The sequence below is a fragment of the Lethenteron reissneri genome, chromosome 24 (assembly GCF_015708825.2).
Source record: "Lethenteron reissneri isolate LAM-NWPU_2019-01 chromosome 24, ASM1570882v1, whole genome shotgun sequence".
NCBI lineage: Eukaryota > Metazoa > Chordata > Hyperoartia > Petromyzontiformes > Petromyzontidae > Lethenteron > Lethenteron reissneri.
In genome coordinates this window covers 6412776-6431727 of record NC_083802.1, presented here as the reverse complement: position 1 = coordinate 6431727, position 18952 = coordinate 6412776, and the positions used below count along the sequence as shown (strand labels likewise).

General features: G+C 40.0%; 1 protein-coding gene across 19 annotated transcripts in view; it reads left to right on the top strand.

The window, feature by feature from the left end:
• Window positions 1–18952, top strand: part of LOC133346465 (tropomyosin alpha-3 chain) — a 58820-nt gene that overhangs the window by 12867 nt on the left and 27001 nt on the right. For 3 of the 19 annotated variants that reach the window (XM_061558059.1, XM_061558060.1, XM_061558065.1), the window contains exon 1: window positions 11246–11623. The exons of 10 other annotated variants lie outside the window; for them this stretch is intronic. In XM_061558059.1, coding sequence (XP_061414043.1) covers window positions 11492–11623 — 132 coding nt within the window. In that variant the 5' untranslated portion in view covers window positions 11246–11491. Of the gene's footprint in view, window positions 1–11235; window positions 11624–18952 lie in introns of those variants that run through there. 6 more of the 19 variants (XM_061558063.1, XM_061558066.1, XM_061558062.1 and 3 more) reach the window with 5 other exon arrangements.

The window sequence follows — 18952 nt, the reverse complement described above, 5'->3', positions numbered from 1 at the left end:
TAACTTCACTGAAGGTTAGCTCACCAATAAGTTAGCTCGCCGATAACTTGGTGCAAATGGAACAATAAAGCGTTGGGTGATCTGCATTGGAAATCTTTAGCCCGCGATGTGAATGCACTGGTTCTATGGCAGGAACCAGTCTATCCATATCACTACCCACTGTTGATATCACATCAAGTGATGGTCATCAGTTGAGTCTCAATTGTTGGATCCAAGCGGGATAACTGGGTTAAGTTGACCATGGCCAGGATCTTAACTTGTATTATTATTACTACTACGCTTGTTTTCCCAGGAAATCCTCAGTCTCATGACTCTTTTTTAATGAGGGTCCTGCCAAATTTTCGCCGGTGACAATAGTTGCTATGTACAATCCCCAGTTCAGTAACTACGGGTACATGACCAACCTCTCTTAACAAACGAGCCCCATCCCCGCCTATAGTGCTTGTTTAGGCACACTACATTAATTGTGCCGAGTTACCACCAAGGTGTTCAACTTTAAATTATCTAGTATCACAAAAGTGACTCCAGCTACGTCAGACAGCCGACACTTCACACTACCGTGACGAAAGAGTCAAACTTTGCCAAATCTGGGTATTGCTACAGCTGTTCCCAATGGTGTAGAGCTATTCTTATGGTTCTGTTCATACGACTTAGACACTCTAACGGCAAGGACAATAGAGCAATTTCATATCTCGTATAGAATATAATGATTTAAGCATTCAAAATTTGAAATGTATGGCCCTTTTTTCTCATTTGTGAAGGCAAATCACACGGTGAATAAAGCAATACAAACTACCTGGGCTCATTATCACACTGTGTAGGTTCATGCCAACTAGGCAATGCGATTGGTTTTAGTTTTGAACATTTTGTACTTGAAAAAAAATATTCATATGAAATACTCTTTGGGTCTTTCGTTAAAGTCACGTAGCTAGAAAAATAACAATAAAAATCACGACGTTTCGATCGCAACACAAGCAATCGTCTTCAGGTGAAATAATACAGCAGGCGAACTGCTGAGGCAGTGACTTTACCGAAAGACCCAAAGAGTATGAATTCCTGCAGTCACGAACGCTTTTAAGTTAAGATTTATTCATATGAAAGTTAAAACATTGTATACTTTAAGCTGTCCAAGTGGTAATACGAGATTATAGGGAGATATCGCTAGAGGGCAGCATCATTTAATTTTATTGTTGAGACATTTTTGTTGACGTTTCTGTTGCAATGAGAAAGGGGCCAAGTTTGTTTAACATAGCCATTTATACTTCTTTACAGGCTTTGACATTTCATATAACTTGGCTCTTATTTCAGACTTCACATCTTTTATAGGCTTTTCTAAATTGGCTGTGTTTGTACATTCCTCGTGCTTTTCTCATACATACATCGATACATCACCCAGATTTTAAATAATTTTCCGTGGCAGAGTGCTTTGCACAAAATAAGAAATGTTACGAGTTAAAAACCCAGTCGGAGGTCCTCTCAGCCCATAATCCCACTGATGTCAGTACAAGAGGTACTACTTTGTAACAAGTCAAAAGTGATTGTCCTCTAGAGGGAGCGGTATTCACGACAGGATTGTGGAATTGCCATCACTGGATCAGAACTCCTTGTGCTCATTTGAGTGGAGGCAAGGCATTGGTGTGACTTGTCCCATTATTAGTTGCATACGGTATTGTTGATGGTCTCTTAGTTTGGTATTGGGAACTGTGTGATTTAGCCTCGGCAGCATGAGCCCTGGCGTAAGAAATTCTTGGTAGATCAACCTTGGATCGGTCAGATGTGTATGGTTATTAGAGGTCAACGTGATGTTGGGTCTCAATTTTATACCACTTTTCAAAATGTTATAGTGTACACATTTTCTCGACACTACCTATTAGTCACACCAGCACACTCCAATAGATACTCCACTCCAATAGAGTATACAGTCCTCCAACGTATGGAATTTGATACACATGTCCATAAATTCCGAGGAACTTTCTTTTTTATAAAGTCTCTTTTATTTCCATAATTCTATGAATTGTTTCATACTTCCACGAAACGGTATAGAATGTATTTGTTACAATCATACCATTGTAATATATATCTTGAACAATCATAAATGGGTTAATTGACCCTAATTAAATATCAAATATGAATTAAAATGTCATATTCGCGGATGTACCCAAAGACAGGAGTGCAGTTGTGCACACAATATGGGCTCTATATGCGGATGCACAGTGCGTGCTCTGACGTGGATTGATGGTAAGTGGCCGCAGTGTTTCAGTGGAACGCGAGGAATGGCAAACACGGTGTCTGCAGGGGCTGTCGCAGAGCGCGGAGTGGGTCTGTCTAAGTATAGTCGGCACGCAGCTTGTGTGGGCCTTGGTCGTTAATCCGTTATGCCAATGGACAGGGTATCATGTTCCTGACGATAACCATACACCACATTATTCCGTACACATTTACACAGTGCATACTAACAAGTGACAGTTACTAAATCATGCAAGACACGCAGTATTTAAAAAAAACAATTACGTAGCGTCAGAAGCTATTATAAAATAAATCCCTAATTGTGTATGATGATAAGCGATTGTGTTACCTAAAGGTGAGAAATGGATTGCCAATACACGATATGAACATATTATTGTACTTTACAGTAATTGATGCAATGTAGGTAATTACAACTATTACAATTTTTCATGTGCACATTGCGTCCACAATTTTTCTTATAAGTGCGTGTACTGAATGACAAGTCATATTCGGTAAAAAAGAAAAGTTAGGTCTATGCATTCCAAACATTATGTCCTGTGTATACATGATATGTTTTATAAAAGCTAAAAAAACCACACACCTACAATGTAACTGGTATTGGCCAAACATCCGAGTGCTAAAAGTTACATGCAAAGTACACAATTTGGATTTCACATAGCAACATCGTTAAGCTATCATTTGTGATCACGTCACTTCTGGAAAATAACCTAATAGCTTAGTGGCCTTTACCTGGTAAGATAAAAAAAAAATAGTTTAGTTTTATTTGCATATATTTGTAAGTGATTTGTTTACATTTCGTATACTTTGCACTGCTATCGTGATTTTGTACTGTTGTTGTAACGTTTTGACATGCCTGCCCCTCCTGGATATCTGTCCAAAACAGCTTTATAGCTCTTCAGATTTCTCCAGTATAAATAAATATTCTGATAAACAAAAAACATTCTACACAACAAAGACTAATTTCCTGGCAGCGATTTAAGCCGCATCATCTCTACATAACAAAAATGCTCAGTCCCTTTTACACGCACCTTTACATCATCCACACCTAGTTTACACAACAAAGGCTCATTCCTAACAGCGTGCTTCAGCCGCACCGAACCTCACAACAATAATATTCAGGGCCTACCTTGGCTCCTCCCACCCTCAACCAGTATATATACAAATACGGTTTTCTTGGAATTTCTCTCACTTGATACAGCTATCGTGCTGTGACTGTTCCACCTGAAGACGGAAGCTTGTGTTGCCTCCGAAACGTCGTGATTTTTATTTTTATTTTACTTTTATTAATTTAAATTTTTTACCTACGTGACTTTACCGAGAAAAACCTAAGAATATGAATCCTTGCAGTCACGAAAGCTTCAAATCTAGAAAAAAAAACTGATTCTGAACATCAGCGGTGACACGGCCCAGCGGTGACGCATTCACCACTTATTGCATTCGGTTCACCATTCTGATCCAGCAGCTACCTTGGTTTATTACTGTGGGTGTTTTTTTACATTATAAACATGTGCCCCGTCTGCTTCACAGTCGACATTAAAGATCCCGTGAAAGTAATTTGCAAGAGTATGCTATTGTGTGCCCAGCGTCATTGTCTAAATTTGAAAAATTACCCACAAATTACCCAACTTGAATGTGCATAGCAATTATTGCCCCCTGCTACCAACCACTTGGTAGGACCCTCCTGAAAACAGGATAATGAGACTCAGGATTTCCTGGGAAAACAAACGGAATAATACTATTGAAACGAATTATTAGTGTTACTTTTTGGCAGTGGTGCACAAGCAAAAATAAAAAAAAAAACTCCACACATAGAGAGAAAGATTAAGTGGATAAGAGTTGGAGACTGCACTTTTAACCACGAGGTCTGATGAGAATGACATTTTAAAAATGTTTTCTGATGACCAGTTTTTAAATTGGCACATATGAATAGTTACCTAATAGTAGATCTATTGAGTAACAGATGACCCTTCAAATTATATAATAAAAAAATTACTCAATAAACTAATTTGTATTAAAGTTGAAATTATAAAATGGTACTGGCAAAATGCATTGTCAGATGATTTGTTCTTGTAAGTACAAGGTACAATCCACTTCGCAATGCATTCCTGGGTAAAATTACCATTTCAGCAAAAATAATTTAACTGCTTTACATTCATGAGGTGGAAAAATCGTAGAAATAAAATGTGAGGTAGAGGTACATGAAATCAAATTAATTTAATGAAACTAAACAAGCATAAGGCTTGTCGAGCATTAAATAATGATATGTTTAAAGAGTGGTGTTCATTTTGTCATGCCCACTGAATGGTATTTTAATTATATATCAGGTGGCCTTCTTTCTGGTCTCATTCCCATCATAGATCATGACAAGGCCACGCACTGGACATGCCACTCATGTGCTATGAAGAAGGCTCATTGGCTAAAATGTCACCTATTTTATGTTTTCCTTTTAAAGCAAGTGTCATTGAAAATAACATCACCCCCTATCACAAAAAAACTTGGCAGGATCTTCCTTAAAAAACGGTCTTGGAACACAGTGAGGTTTTCATTTGTTAACAATCATAATAATAATGTAATGTTAAGCCAACATTCCTATGTTGGACGCTAGTTTGTCCACAGGGCAACCACTGATGACTTCCCACCAACTAGAGATCATTGCACCAGCACTGCCGGGGATGATGAGTGGAGCCACCTCTAATCTGGGTTTTAATGGCACATTGCGGTTATGTGACCACCATCCTGCCAACTGTAGTATCCTACTTTTGGAAATACAGTCTTGAGAAGTAGCATAACCAAGAAGCCCGATGCTAATTCTACTGACTGCCTGTGTGTGGGAAAAGTATTAATTTTCTTACCAACACTTTTGCCAACAGAAGTGGAGCGTGAGTCCAGTTAAAAGTCAAAATGTCTGACTGCTTAAATACTGTAGCGTGTGGTGGGGATCATCTCAATTGGTGGGCCTTAGTGCTATAAATTCCACATTTTTATGGTGGGGGTCAGTCCGTTCATATAATTGACACTGTTGATATTCTATAAAGTAGAACATAATTTACTGATGCAAAATACATGGCTAATACATGTGTAGTGTTGTTCAACACGCAGGCACACACTCTGGACTGGGAGGCAACACTTTTATTTAACAACTTCCCTAGCGGGTAACACTGAACGTAACTCGGGTTCTATAGTAGGTGATGTGGCTCACTATGTGAGTAGCGAGTTAACTCGGGTTCTATAGTAGGTGATGTGGCTCACTATGTGAGTAGCGAGTTAACTCGGGTTCTCTAGTAGGTGATGTGGCTCACTATGTGAGTAGCGAGTTCACTAGACGAAGACCCGGAGACGACACGCGGGACCCAGGTTTGATTAAACAGACGAGCCAATTTCTCTCACTTGATACAGCTATCGTGCTGTGACGGTTCCACCTGAAGACGAAAGCTTGTGTTGCCTCCGAAACGTCGTGATTTTTATTTTATTTTACGTTTATTAATTTTTTACCTACGTGACTTTACCGAAAAAAACCTAAGAATATGAATCCTTGCAGTCACGAAAGCTTCAAATCTAGAGCCAAGAACACTCCGAGGACCGCCCCTTGGTGCTCCTGGGCGTGGCCTCGCTCCGCCTTCCGCCACGCCCCCTTCGAGACCTTTCCTGAAGGATCTCGACCGAGCATCACGTGCCCCACCCAGGCTACCATGTCCTCACTTGCCCTCTCTCAGGCCATCGCCAGGACTATGCCCCCTAGGGCTGACTGACATGCCGTACTTACTCTGGTGCTAGAGAGAGGCTCCAGACGCACAGTTGCACTCCTGTACCAGTAGCTGGCGCAAACACCCGAGTGACACCATTTACGTCACTACACATGTACAAAAATCACAACGCAGATCGTTTTTTCTCAAGTGAAAATTACATCTTACCACTGAATTGTATCTGTGTCCTCACCTTTCCAACCCATACACAAAAAATACTTTACAAAGAAATTGGCCAAATATCCCAAGCAGAAAAAATGTCATAATCATGACTTTACTGAATAAAGGCCTCTATTACGTTTGCAATTTGGATTTAGTTTGTGTATAAATGCAATTGCCTCTCAATATATTGTTATAAATATATAACCATTCATGTACAATATGTGCATATAACCTGATGCAATCAGGCTTCACCCTGGTTTGTACTTTAATGGATGACACCAGGGTTTGCCAGGTATTGAAGGCGTGGAGCTGTAGGGTGGCCAGGAGATGGCAGTGCTGAGTGTTACCACCCCCTTGTATGTGTCGGTGGGTTTTCTCTGGGTACTCCAGATTCATTCCACATGCCAAACACTCACAAATGGAATTGGCTAAACATTCCAATACAGGACCCTTATGAAAAAGTGTCTTGAGACTCAGTGATGCTCCGGGTAAATAATCGGAACGGTATTATTATTAGAGCACTCTAAGTGTAACGTAAAGCAAATTACACTACTATATTTGTAAGTTAATGAGATTACAACATCAAACATTTATCTAGGAAACTAATTTCTTTAGAAATGCTTTTTGTGTTTAGTTTGTTGTCCTTCGCCCACACCTCCGATTACTTACGGTGTGAAAGAAGTAAAAAAACGCACGTACATAGAAATACACTGGAACTCTTTCAATTATATCGTGCAAAGTCAAAAGGTGGATCAATGTCTTGATGGGAACGTGCTTCCAGCCACCAGGAGGTGGCAGCCTCTGGTCAAATGACGCAGTTCCTTTTTGGGACGGGGGTCCAGTTTTGTAACTCGAGCCCTGGGTCTCCTATGAGTTTCCGATTATATTAGTGTATTGTGATAAGGCTCAATTCGAATTGCACGTGTAAGAATATGATGTTTTCAATGTCTGATCATTATATGCGTAAATATGCTAATGCATCATTACTCTAAAACTAATGTAGCCAACACAATTATAGAAGTTAGTTCGGGACGTAAAAGAGATAAACAAAACGAGTTGCTAAAAATGAGAAAAAGGAGAATTGATTATTGAATTGAGTCGTGGCCTCAAATTGTCACAATTGATTAAATCGCAGGGGGAATGGGGAAGGTGAATCATTATACCCCAACAAATTAGAAGTGCGATGCCTTATTTAGCAATAACATTGATTAGTGAGCTCACAAAGCATGCATAAACTTGCAGGTGTAAAATATTTTTTCCATTTTTATATCTGTAATGGTTAAATGTCACTCCTATGGCCAGAGGCTGCAACATTCAATGCTATGTTCATATGAATTTAATTAAGATGCTGAATCATGACAAATCGTCAACTTACCAGGGGGTGACATTCTTCCATCCCAAGTAGAAAGGACGCTTCTCACGCTCATAAAAAATTGTTATCTTTCTTTTGCATTCGTTAAATCGATATGCTAATAAAAATACATTTCCTTGCAACATCAAGATGTACATTTTATTCTGGTATTAAGTGGCATATATGTAAACATATTTAATATTATAATTTATTTGCAAACATGTTTTACTTGAATAAACAGCAGTTACTAATGCAAATACAATTTTTTATTGGAAAACCAGTGATATCGTCCAAAGGGAAGACTTGAAGCTGTGAAGAATTTCATGACTGAATTGAATATTAACATACATCAACATATATGTATCAGTAAAATTTGACCTAGTCGGACTGATGTAGTCAGCAGTCCTCCTGCTGTGTTTGTTTCACACCTGATGACGGTTGCTTGTGTTGTGATCGAAACATCGTGATCTATTTTTTCTACCTACGTGACTTTACCGAAATAACCAAACAGTATGGATTCCTGCAGTCACGAAAGCTTCAAATCAATAATATATTTATAAACGTGACAATCTTGTTGGGTATTTGAGAATTTTTGCATGAAACTACTATGTGGTCAAACCCCAAATTAAATATAGATCATACCTCAATGTGTTCCCATTACAAGGACGTAAATCTTCATGTATTGCACCACAATGGTCATTATATGGCTGAGCAGCAGAGCTACCTGCCATGGTTAACTTGGTCCATCTTCCCTCCTGGCTCAATAAAATTGGTGTACTACTCCAGAACTGTGTCGCCAGTCAAATAAGTTGTTTTGTGGAAGACCTCCATATCAATGCACAATGTACACAACCTCGTGGCCACCAAGAAAGATGTGCATCCAAAGCTAAACTAAGGATGGGGACGTTTCATTTTTATGCTATACAGGATATTGTACGCAATGTAAGTGCAGTTTTCCCATTTGTCTTTGAAATAATGTGGGATAATACCGCACAAAAATGTCAACGCAAAAAAAAGAAAATCGTACCCCCGAAGCACAAAATTGTAACAGTATTCAAAGGAATTCTGAATTGTGTTAGCTGTCTCCACGTTGTACAGAAACATCACACGCCAGCGAGGTCTAATTCATGTAGTACTGTGCTGTATGGCAGCTACGGCACAACAGCATTGGATTGTGTGTTCTAGAACCAGTTCATGATGTTTGGTGATTTCAGTGGGATTTAGAACAGAAAATCACTCAATATAAATACCATTACAAGCTGTACAGGGGCAAAATGTGGTCTTCTTATAACAGGGGTTTGCTAATATAAAATAACACACTATACCAGGACACCACACCATTGAATTGGCCCGTTATTTTCAAGATACACTATATCTTTGAAATGAAACGGTGTAGAATGTTCAGAATGTACAAGCGGATAGTTGCACATTGTATATGCGAGTCTGGGGCAATGTCAGCCAGGAGGCTCTGTAATGAACTCATATATACAGCTGGAAAACGGCAATGTCCTGGGTAATATGTGCTAACTTGCACCTGCGAAAATAAAGCTCCAATAGACGGAATTCTTTGTTAATTATGCTGCAAGGAGAAAACAATGGAAACTAAGAAACTACAAGATTGGGAAATGAGAGTTAAAAATCAGACGACATTAAATATTAAACGCAAACACAGCTGCATGTTGGAATATTTGATTCTTAAAGTGTTGTATTACTTTTCACAATGATTGAATATCCGATCTGAAATTTCGTTATATGTACTACTCGAATGCAAGTGTTTCGGTAAGCATCCAAAAAGGCACAATTAATTTCAGCTTCACGTTGATTTTCTATTTGCACCTGTATAAATGTAATGTTTTCTTACATATAAAAAAACAAATCCCTTGTTTTTTAGTTATTTCTAGTTTGAGAAACCTTTTATTCAATTTTCCCAAAGTTTGCATTACTTCCATCACATTGTATTATCAAGTTCACCGAGCAATGGCATAAACTGGTGGATTTTGCCAGTTTTCTGCCAACTTCTGGTGGAAACTGTTTTGCTCGGCCTTCCTTGCTCAACACTGCAGATATTTACCCTCGGTGATCTTTCACCTTGCTTAAATGCGACTTTAGTGTTTCTATATTTCACACCAATTTTATCCAGATTGTATCTTCATCAACACATGAAGTACAGTCGTGTATTGTACATTCAGATCTCCGAGAGTAGTGCAACCGTACGTGTTAGAGAATGACCCAAAGAAGCTGCTGATATCACAGAGCTAACTTCCCAATATCCCATCAAGTGACCTCTGATCCACGCAGCAGCTTGACAGTCAACCCGATATTTTTAATTCTCAAGAGCGTGCAGAACCACACTGCAATGGTTTGTTTCGTGGCATCATTGGTGACGGGCTGAGACCATTAATTCCCGACACGACAGAAGTCGGTCTAATGAGAGGTGGTCGTCTGTATTCCAGCACAGAAACTCAGCAGTGCCCGATGAGACGTCTGACCTCAGATCAATCTTAATGGCCACCTCCTACTTAAACAAAGCTTAACATTACATCGAGATGTAATGGAATATTCCAGAGAGAATTGGATGTCATAAATGTAATTCAAATTATTTATATTTTATTTGAAAGGTGTATTTTATACGACAGGTACTTTCCAGTTTCCACCCATTTATTTATACCTGGAGAGTTGTTGCTGTACATTGTAGCATTTATCCCTATTCATGTAAAAATTACTGCCTATAATATAACAGCCTCGTTGACGAACGGGTTAAGATTTTAGTTCAATAAAGGTCAAACACATTTGAGGTCAGTGTAGACATTCTTGAATGAATCCTTCAATTGCAATGGTGAAATGCTTTAAAATAATTTTATAAACTTAAAATTTCTGCAATGCAGGACTATCAACATTGTCCAGAGACCAGCCATATCCTTATTCATGAACCTTTTCACGTTATTGTTTGATACTTTTCTATTAATATGCAATAACTACTTTATTTGCTAAATATTCACGCACCACTGGACATTCAATTGTTGACGTTCAAGGGCCTCTCAAACGTAACTGGCCCACTCTGATATGACCGTATCACTCATCGCACCCCATCAAAGTAAATACAACGTAGTCCCGAGCAGCAAAAATAAAATTATAAAAAAAAACCTAAACTCGCTCTCGTAAAATATAACAAAACAGCTCACTCAACCACACAGGCAGAAACGCCGCGCGAATGTAATACAGTGCAATAAATCGTAAAATGAATTTCAAATTTTATGAAATAACGGGGCAGTTTCCGGCGATTCGCGCCGCGCAGTGATTCGTGAGGGGGCGAGGAAGGTGGGGAGGGATAAGGGGGCGGAGGTGGTGGGGGGTGAAGAGTGCGGGGGTGGGGGCGAGGGGGGGTGAGAAGGGGGTGGGGTGAGGAGGGGTGGGGGCGAGGGGGGGGGGGTGGGGCGAGGGGAATGGTGGCGGGGGCGAGGGGGGTGAGGAGGGGGATGGGGGCGAGGGGAATAGGGGCGAGAGGGGTGGGGGCGAGGGGGGGTGAGGAGGGGGTTGGGGGCGAGGGGGGTGGGGGCGAGGGGGGGTGAGAAGGGGGGGTGAGAAGGGGGGGTGGGGGCGAGGGGGGGTGAGAAGGGGGGGGTGAGAAGGGGGGGTGGGGGCGAGGGGGGTGGGGGCGAGGGGGGTGAGAGGGGGGGGTGAGAAGGGGGGTGGGGGCGAGGGGAGGGCGAGGGGGCGTGGTCACCCCGAGCTCGTGCGCTCTCAGTCGGCTCCATTCATCCACCCTCAACGACCATCACCGCCACCACCGCCACCACCACAATTATTTATATTTACACAAAGCAACCGAAACATTACACAGGCAAATAATCCGTGCAAAACCCGCCGCTGCTGCTGCTACCGCCGCCGCTATCGTCGCTGCTTAATTTTTTTGCGGCGGAGTGACGCGGCGCGAGGGGAGTAGGAGGAGAGTGTGGGTGCGCGCTGGTCGGCTGTCATCTTTGGCGAGATGACGGGCGTGAACTCGATCGAGGCGGTCAAGAGGAAGATCAAGAGTCTGCAGGAGCAGGCGGACGAGGCGGAGGAGCGCGCCGAGAGCCTCCAGCGAGAGCTCGACACGGAGCGGCACGCGCGCGAACGCGTGAGACGCGGGGGGAGAGGGGGGGGGGTAGTGGGGGATTAATTAATTAATTGCACGGGGTGGGGGGTAGTGGGGGATTAATTAATTAATTACTTGCACGGGGTGGGGGGGGAGAGGGGGAATAATTAATTAATTAATTGCACGGGGGGGGGGGGTCAAAGGTTGCGTTGGGTGGGTGGGTGAATGTGGAGGAGTTTTGGTGGTGGACATCTGTCATTGTCGTCGTGATCGTCGTCAGTGAAACTCGTTGTGTCCCCCAATCGGCGTCACATCTGTTGATTGTGCCTACAAGGAGGGGACGATTGGTTGGTTTGTGAGAGGGTTGGGGAGATGGATTTTTGTCACCGTGAGCATCATCTTTATCATGAGTATGCTTTTGGGTTTTTGTCATCGAGAGTGGCATCTGTTGATTGTTGCGGCGTGGGACGAGAAGGTTGAGTGGTGATGGACTTTTGTCATCGTGAGAGTGATCAACTGATGATTAGGATCATGTTGGATATCGAGGTGGGTTGGGGGCTTGGCGATGATGGGGGCAGTTATTGTATTGTAGATGCTCGAGTTCTATCATCTCCATTAGAAATTAGTTTATTACATTAATATATTGAGGGGAGGTGGGGTTGTTGGGATTGTGTGGGAGGTATGTGATTAATTGCTGGAATTATCATAATTATGAATATATATCAGGTGCCCTCATGGGTATCAGGGGAGGTAGATTTGAATGGGGTGGTTAAAGGAGTGATAATGATGAATGTCTCTCATCGTTGTGAATATCATCTGTTAATTCAGTTCCTAAATTCGTGGCGACTTGAGAGTTGTGTTGGTGGGGGTGGATTGGGTTTGGTGATGGACGAGGGAAGGTGGTGGATTCTTACAGCGTCAATATCATGATCTGTTGATAGAGAAATAGGTGGGAGAAAGTGGGGAGTGGTGGTTGGGAGGGGTCGTTTTGAGGGTGTAGGTGATGATGGTGGAGTGATGTTTTTTTCTGCCATCGTCGTGAATATTCTTATCACCTGTTGATAAGGTGTCTGCATCAGTGTCATCAGAATTGGAGGATTATATTGTATTGACATCTTTTGGTGCTTAGATTTCCATATGGGGATCATTCTAATAATCATAACGGTGAACGCAGTTGCGTTGTCATTCTCAGTAAATTATTTTTCCATCATAAGCAGAATCTGTGAGTAGGTTTCTATGGCAACCTAATTCTTTATAGACGGAATTCTAAGCTCAACAGCAAGTGATATATGTATATATTTATATGGCAATCATAAATTACTGGTTTACATAATTTGTCATCACTGAATTATTCGATTCCTACAATCGCATAATCACCATCTCTGGTTTCTAGTGTCAGTGTCAATTATTTATGGATTGTATTATATGATTATTATTTCGATATTAGATCATTACTTTAGCCTCGCTATTATCACTGGCATATGATCATATCCCAGCATATTTTTGTCAATTTTGTCATCCACTTATTAGCTTTGTCAATTAACATAAAAAATCAGAGGATTTGATGCTAAGGTATTTCCTGCATTTGTTCTATGACATCATCTGTTGATTTGTTTTCTGTCAGCATCACCAGCTTGTGGATGTTGTAAGATTACCATCAGTGAGCGTTTATATCAGTACAGTGTTGACATCTTCATGTCGTCATTTTTGATTTGGGATCATTTTTGGGTTAATCCTCAGATCGTCAGAAGTGGGTTATTCGATTATTTTCATTAATTTGGCCAACATCATTAAAGTATATTCCTGTTGTGTTTCCGCCATCATCTGTTGAACATATTCTGACATGAACCGCATCATAATTTGCAGGTTATATTAATGAAGACATTCTTCATAAGATTGTTATATTCCTATATTAACCTTGCCATCATCTGTTGGTTGTGTTCCTACATCAATACATATTTTTGGGTTGACTGAATTTATTATCAGTCGGTTGTTTAGACTCCCACTTTATTGTAATCATTAACAGTATGATTACACTATTAGATTCCTACATTAGCCATTCTCCGGATCAATATCAGGAGATTACTTTATTATATTTCTAATCAGCATGCTGATGGTGTTAGTTATGACAGTAATACCACCATCGTCATTACATGATAATATTCCTACCACCGCATTAGCACAATATCCTTAGATACCTATACTTCATAACCTCCAACAAATGGTTATAGAATTCGCCATCAACATAATGTGAATCAGTAGACTAAATTCATAATCTCAATCATCACCAACCACCATCAGTGGTGCTGATGTGCGATTGTCTAATTCAGCTGTTCGTATACAGTAGACATACCCTCATACTGCTCAGCAGGCCTCATAATTATTCGAAACATGTTTGTTGCTTATTGTCATGGAAATCACTGGCTATTTTTATCCTCAGCAAATCAATCCTCGTGGCTGTGAGAGTGAAATTTGACTGTCATGATTGACATCAATGTCGTTATGATTGTAGTCAAATTGTGCAATGAAATTAATAATAATTTTAGTATTTAAGTGTTTTACGTCACTGTTGTCCATAACCTCAGTCATGGCAGGCGATGGCAGTGACATTTATCTTGAACACGTGGCTTGTGAATATTTAAAATGCATACTTCAGCAACAAATCATGGTCATTCCCATTAATTCATCCAGAGTAGTGTTTTTTTATGTTCTTGCGGCGCATTACAATTCTAATTACCATCAGTATCATCGTTGTTACATTTCCTCTGGCGTACAGTATATTAACAAGAAGGGGCCTTGCGTCAGTCGCTGTCCCAGTGTTTTCCTCATCCCTCTGGGGGCCGTCCGTCATCTCTCAAGACGAATGGGCCATAATTCAAACAACATTGCTGTCAAATATTGTTCGAGCGTACCCTGTATGCTACCGTGCCGGCGAGGATTCGAATTGTGCTTCTGAAGTCTGGAAATTCAGGCTGTGGCATTTATGTACTGTACTTGGCAAGAGCCGAACATCATGCCATTTAGACGTTCAAGTCAATGCGCTAAAAGACATCGTGACTGATGTTTAATGGTCGTATAATGACTCGCATACATGAAGCCAGGGGGTGATTTTGCACAAGTACATTGTAAACTCCGAGCTAGCAGTTTTGTATAACACCGCAGTACCGTAGTTTAATCTGTCTAGCCAGCGCTCAATTAAAAATATTCAACTGTATACACTTGTAAGTTAAATATAAGCTCGTTTATTTAATGAAATTCACGCGTGCAAGGCGAGGCAATATATTTAATCTGCGTGTATCCACATTGCAGTAGGTTCTGCTAAGTAACGAATTAAATAATTCCACATTTTCCTTTTTAACAGCTTGGGGAAAATCGCAGTGAATGCAGTTTTGCACATCATTCTGTCGGAGCATTCATCTGTGCAACATCAATGGGGGCCTTTCACTCCGGGCATTAGGCAAGGCTGATGACAGATGCATGGTGCACTTGGAATGCGAGCATAATCCTGGAGGGGGGGCTGAAAATATGAGCATTTGTTGATGCGATTTCGACTCTGATCTTGAAAAGCCTATTCTAATTCTAGTATTAAAAACAAAAATAGAATAATGACTTCAACAAGCGAATAATGTATTGCGATGAAGTTACATGTTGTTTGTTTAGTATAGTGTACTTAACGATTAATGCATACCTCTTAATACATTTCTGTGATGCTCCACTTAAGACAATCTGGGAATGCTGCCGTGGTACAATGGTTATCACACTGAAGGTCGCAGGTGTGTTCTTCTGGTGCTTCAGTCGAAACAATGGGACTAGTTTCTTAATCCCTTACGCCCCTGCCCACCCAGTATATATTCTAAATGCATATACCACAGTTGGTAGCACCTCTTCCAAGACATGTGACCCGCTTGGAAGAGGCCATCGACACTCTAAAAGGGGCTCTCTAAGAGCTCTAACTTGTGGAGGCCCATCTTCCAGTAGTGATGTGTCCACATTTACCATGGCGGTGAGGCTGTTAAATACCTCGCCTGGTATACAGGAGGTCTTGGGTTCGATCCCGACTCCGACGCCTGTATATTTGGAGTCTGCGTGTTCTCCTCGTGGTCGTGTGGATTTTCCTCCAGGTCCTCCGGTTTTTTATTCCCTCCACATTTAGAAACATGCGTTTCGAGTATTTGGCAGCTATGAATGTCCACATGATAAGCCACTTTATTGAGCTATCATTTGTGGCCAGGTCGCTTCTGAAAAATAGTTATACTGTATAGCTCAGTGAGCCTTATCTAGTAAAAATAGTTTAGTTTAACTTTTTATAATCTCAATACAATGCTGAGCCAAATGCATGTTTTAATATATACAAACCGATCCATAGGCTGTTGTGTTATAATGTGGCCTATAGTGCATTTGTAAATGGAAAAGATATACAATGCAATAGATTTCATTCGATTTAATACAGCGCACGTCATAGCTTATCCACATACATGTGAACGATTTGAGAATACTGTACTGCACTGTTAGCCAGTTTTGGGTGCTTTTAAGGGGCACACAATGACCACCTTAACAGAATCGCTGATGAATAGACTTGAGTTGCTGAAAAACGTCTCTGCGTGTGAATGAGTGCTACTTTTTCTTTGTTTGTGCCCAGTGACCTCTCCAGTTGACCTGTGGCATTGCTTAACGGTTGGGTAGAAGGCCGCTAAATTAAACCTCCACCATAAGGATCTCATACCGCATGTTTGCTGAGCATGCCGTGGTTTATGCTATACGGGAAACATTTTTGTTGCCTCTGGTGTTGGTGGAATAATCGATCAATTAACGGTATTATTGTGGCTCTTAGACAAACGTGTTGCCAGGAATCGTTCAGTCATGGCCTTATTGCCAGAAATGGATCTATGCAACACTGTAACTAAGTTAATTCCTGTGTGATAGACAGTATTCTTGAAGTAAGATATTACAGTAGAAAACTCCAGACAGACTTTTCTTTGGCATTGTTGGGCCATCATGATTCTAACTTGTATCTGCTTACTTTGGTTACACACAAATGTTGGTATTAATGTTCTAGATTCCAAGTTTTCGTGACTGCAAGGATTCATACTCTTTGGTTTTTTCGGTAGAGTCACGTAGGTAGAAAATGTAAAAATAAATTAACTCACGACGTTTCGGAAGCAACACAAGCCTCCGTCATCAGGTGTAACTGCTCCTTCACACGCTACAGCAATTTTACTTGAGCAGTTACACCTGATGACGGAGGCTTGTGTTGCTTCCGAAACGTCAGGAGTTAATTTATTTATTTATTTTTACCTATGTAACTCGGTTAACTCGAACACCATGCTTGCAAAGCATGCTGACAAGTTTAGAACATAATACTGCAGGTTAACCTGCCACATCTTCATGAAATATTAGCAGTATGTGGAGATGATAATGAGAGATGTCCCAACGGATAAGTGGACGTTTTTGTATGCACTTTTTAATGATTTGGTTTTGTTCCGTATTGTGCTTTATGTGCATAGGACACTGTCATATTTTATGAGGATAAAATAATAATGACTATACCAGTTTTTATGTAATTAAATTGTTACCTCATTCACTGTTCTGGAGAGAATGTTTAAACTAACTTGGTCTACATGTTTCCCCATTAAAAGGCAGCCACAATACAAGGTCATATAGTTAAACATTTTTTAAAAAAAATTGCTTCAGGGAATGGTTAATATCCTTTCAGAGCTATACGATTTGACCATATGTAAGCAATTTTGTTGCTTTATACATAATTTTCACAAGACAAAATGGGAAACGATTATAGTCTTCATTGGCCTGATGCAATACATTTTAGATGTTGGTAACAGTGATTATAAAGTCTTTGAAAAATGGCCTAGTTTGGTAGATTTTTTTTTTGCAATTGTCTTTAATTGATGGCTTTTGCAATAGACTTTTTCTGTAATGTGGAATAAGCCTCCAGAGAAATTAAGAGCATCATTTAAATTAATTTGCAAAGTTCCAGGAAAAATAGAAAACAGTTTCTCAGACCAGAGATAAATCAGTTGAAATCTTTATACCCAAGCCCATAATCAATCGTTGTCTTTTTAAGCATCACATTATTTTGCATTGCATGCATATATGCTATGTAATTAATGGTCATGTTAGGCCACAGTTGCAACAGAAATGGGAGTTTGGAATTAATTTCAGCAACGAGCAGTTGACATTTCAACATGTATTAAATATACATGAAAACCTCTGTTGGACATCAGCACAGTTTAGTCCTGTTGAACATACACACTCTTGTTACCCGGTCAGAGACTGGCCCAGTAATATATGCAATGCAATTTACCGCAGCACACGTATTGAATTCTAAAATGTATTAATATATCTATTTGTACAATTGTAACACGACCAATTGTTATCTTTCGAGCAGACATTCTATGTGTTTTATATGTTTGTGAGTACTGTGCATTCAGAAGTTTCTGTACATTTTCATGTATAAAATGGTTTTGACTCGGGTTATGCAGTAGTGTATAGCTTACCAAAATTCCCTTATGATGTAGGCCCATGAATGCATGTTGCAAGCTGTCATTCATATCGGCTTCTTTATTTTAACCAATGCTCTTGGGATTTATTTTTGCAGTAATTTTATATGCGGGAGATATTTTGCCAAAACTTTTTAAGCTCGTGCTAACCAGCTCAGTGGAGGTAACAAGTTGTGGGAATTTGTAGATGCACACTTAAGACCTGCATTTATTTGGTTATATATTTTTTTCATCATTTGTCACAAAAAAATGTATAGCAAAAATACAATATAAATTGAAATTTATACAATTTTGATTTAAAGCTTTCGTGACTGCAGGGATTCATATTCCTGGTTCTTTTGGTAAAGTCACGTAGAAGGGAAGTAATCAAATAATATAAATATAAAACAATAAAAATTCTCACGTTTCGACTGCAACACAAGCAATCATCATCAGGTGTGAAATCCACAGCAAGAAAATTTGAACAAAGTGGTGGGTTTTCACACCTGATGATGATTGCTTGTGTTGCAGTCGAAACGTCGTGGGAATTTTTATTGTTTAATATTAATATTATTTTATTATTTCCCTTCTACGTGACTTTACAGAAAGAACCAAGAATATGAAATTTATATAGTTTGATACCTGTTATCTGTGTCTCTTGAAAAAAAAATTGACTAGCTGAATGAATGTGCAGCTAATCATTGGCCAGAATTAAATTTGCTTTCACGGGATTTACTGCTCAGTAAAAGCGACGAGGCATTATTATTTGTCTCCGTAGCCATTACTGAATGTTACGGTGCATTTTTTAAAAAAATAAAACCAAACTGCGAATAATACATTCTCCAAAAAGCCGGAAGCAGATTGCATTTGTTCGAGA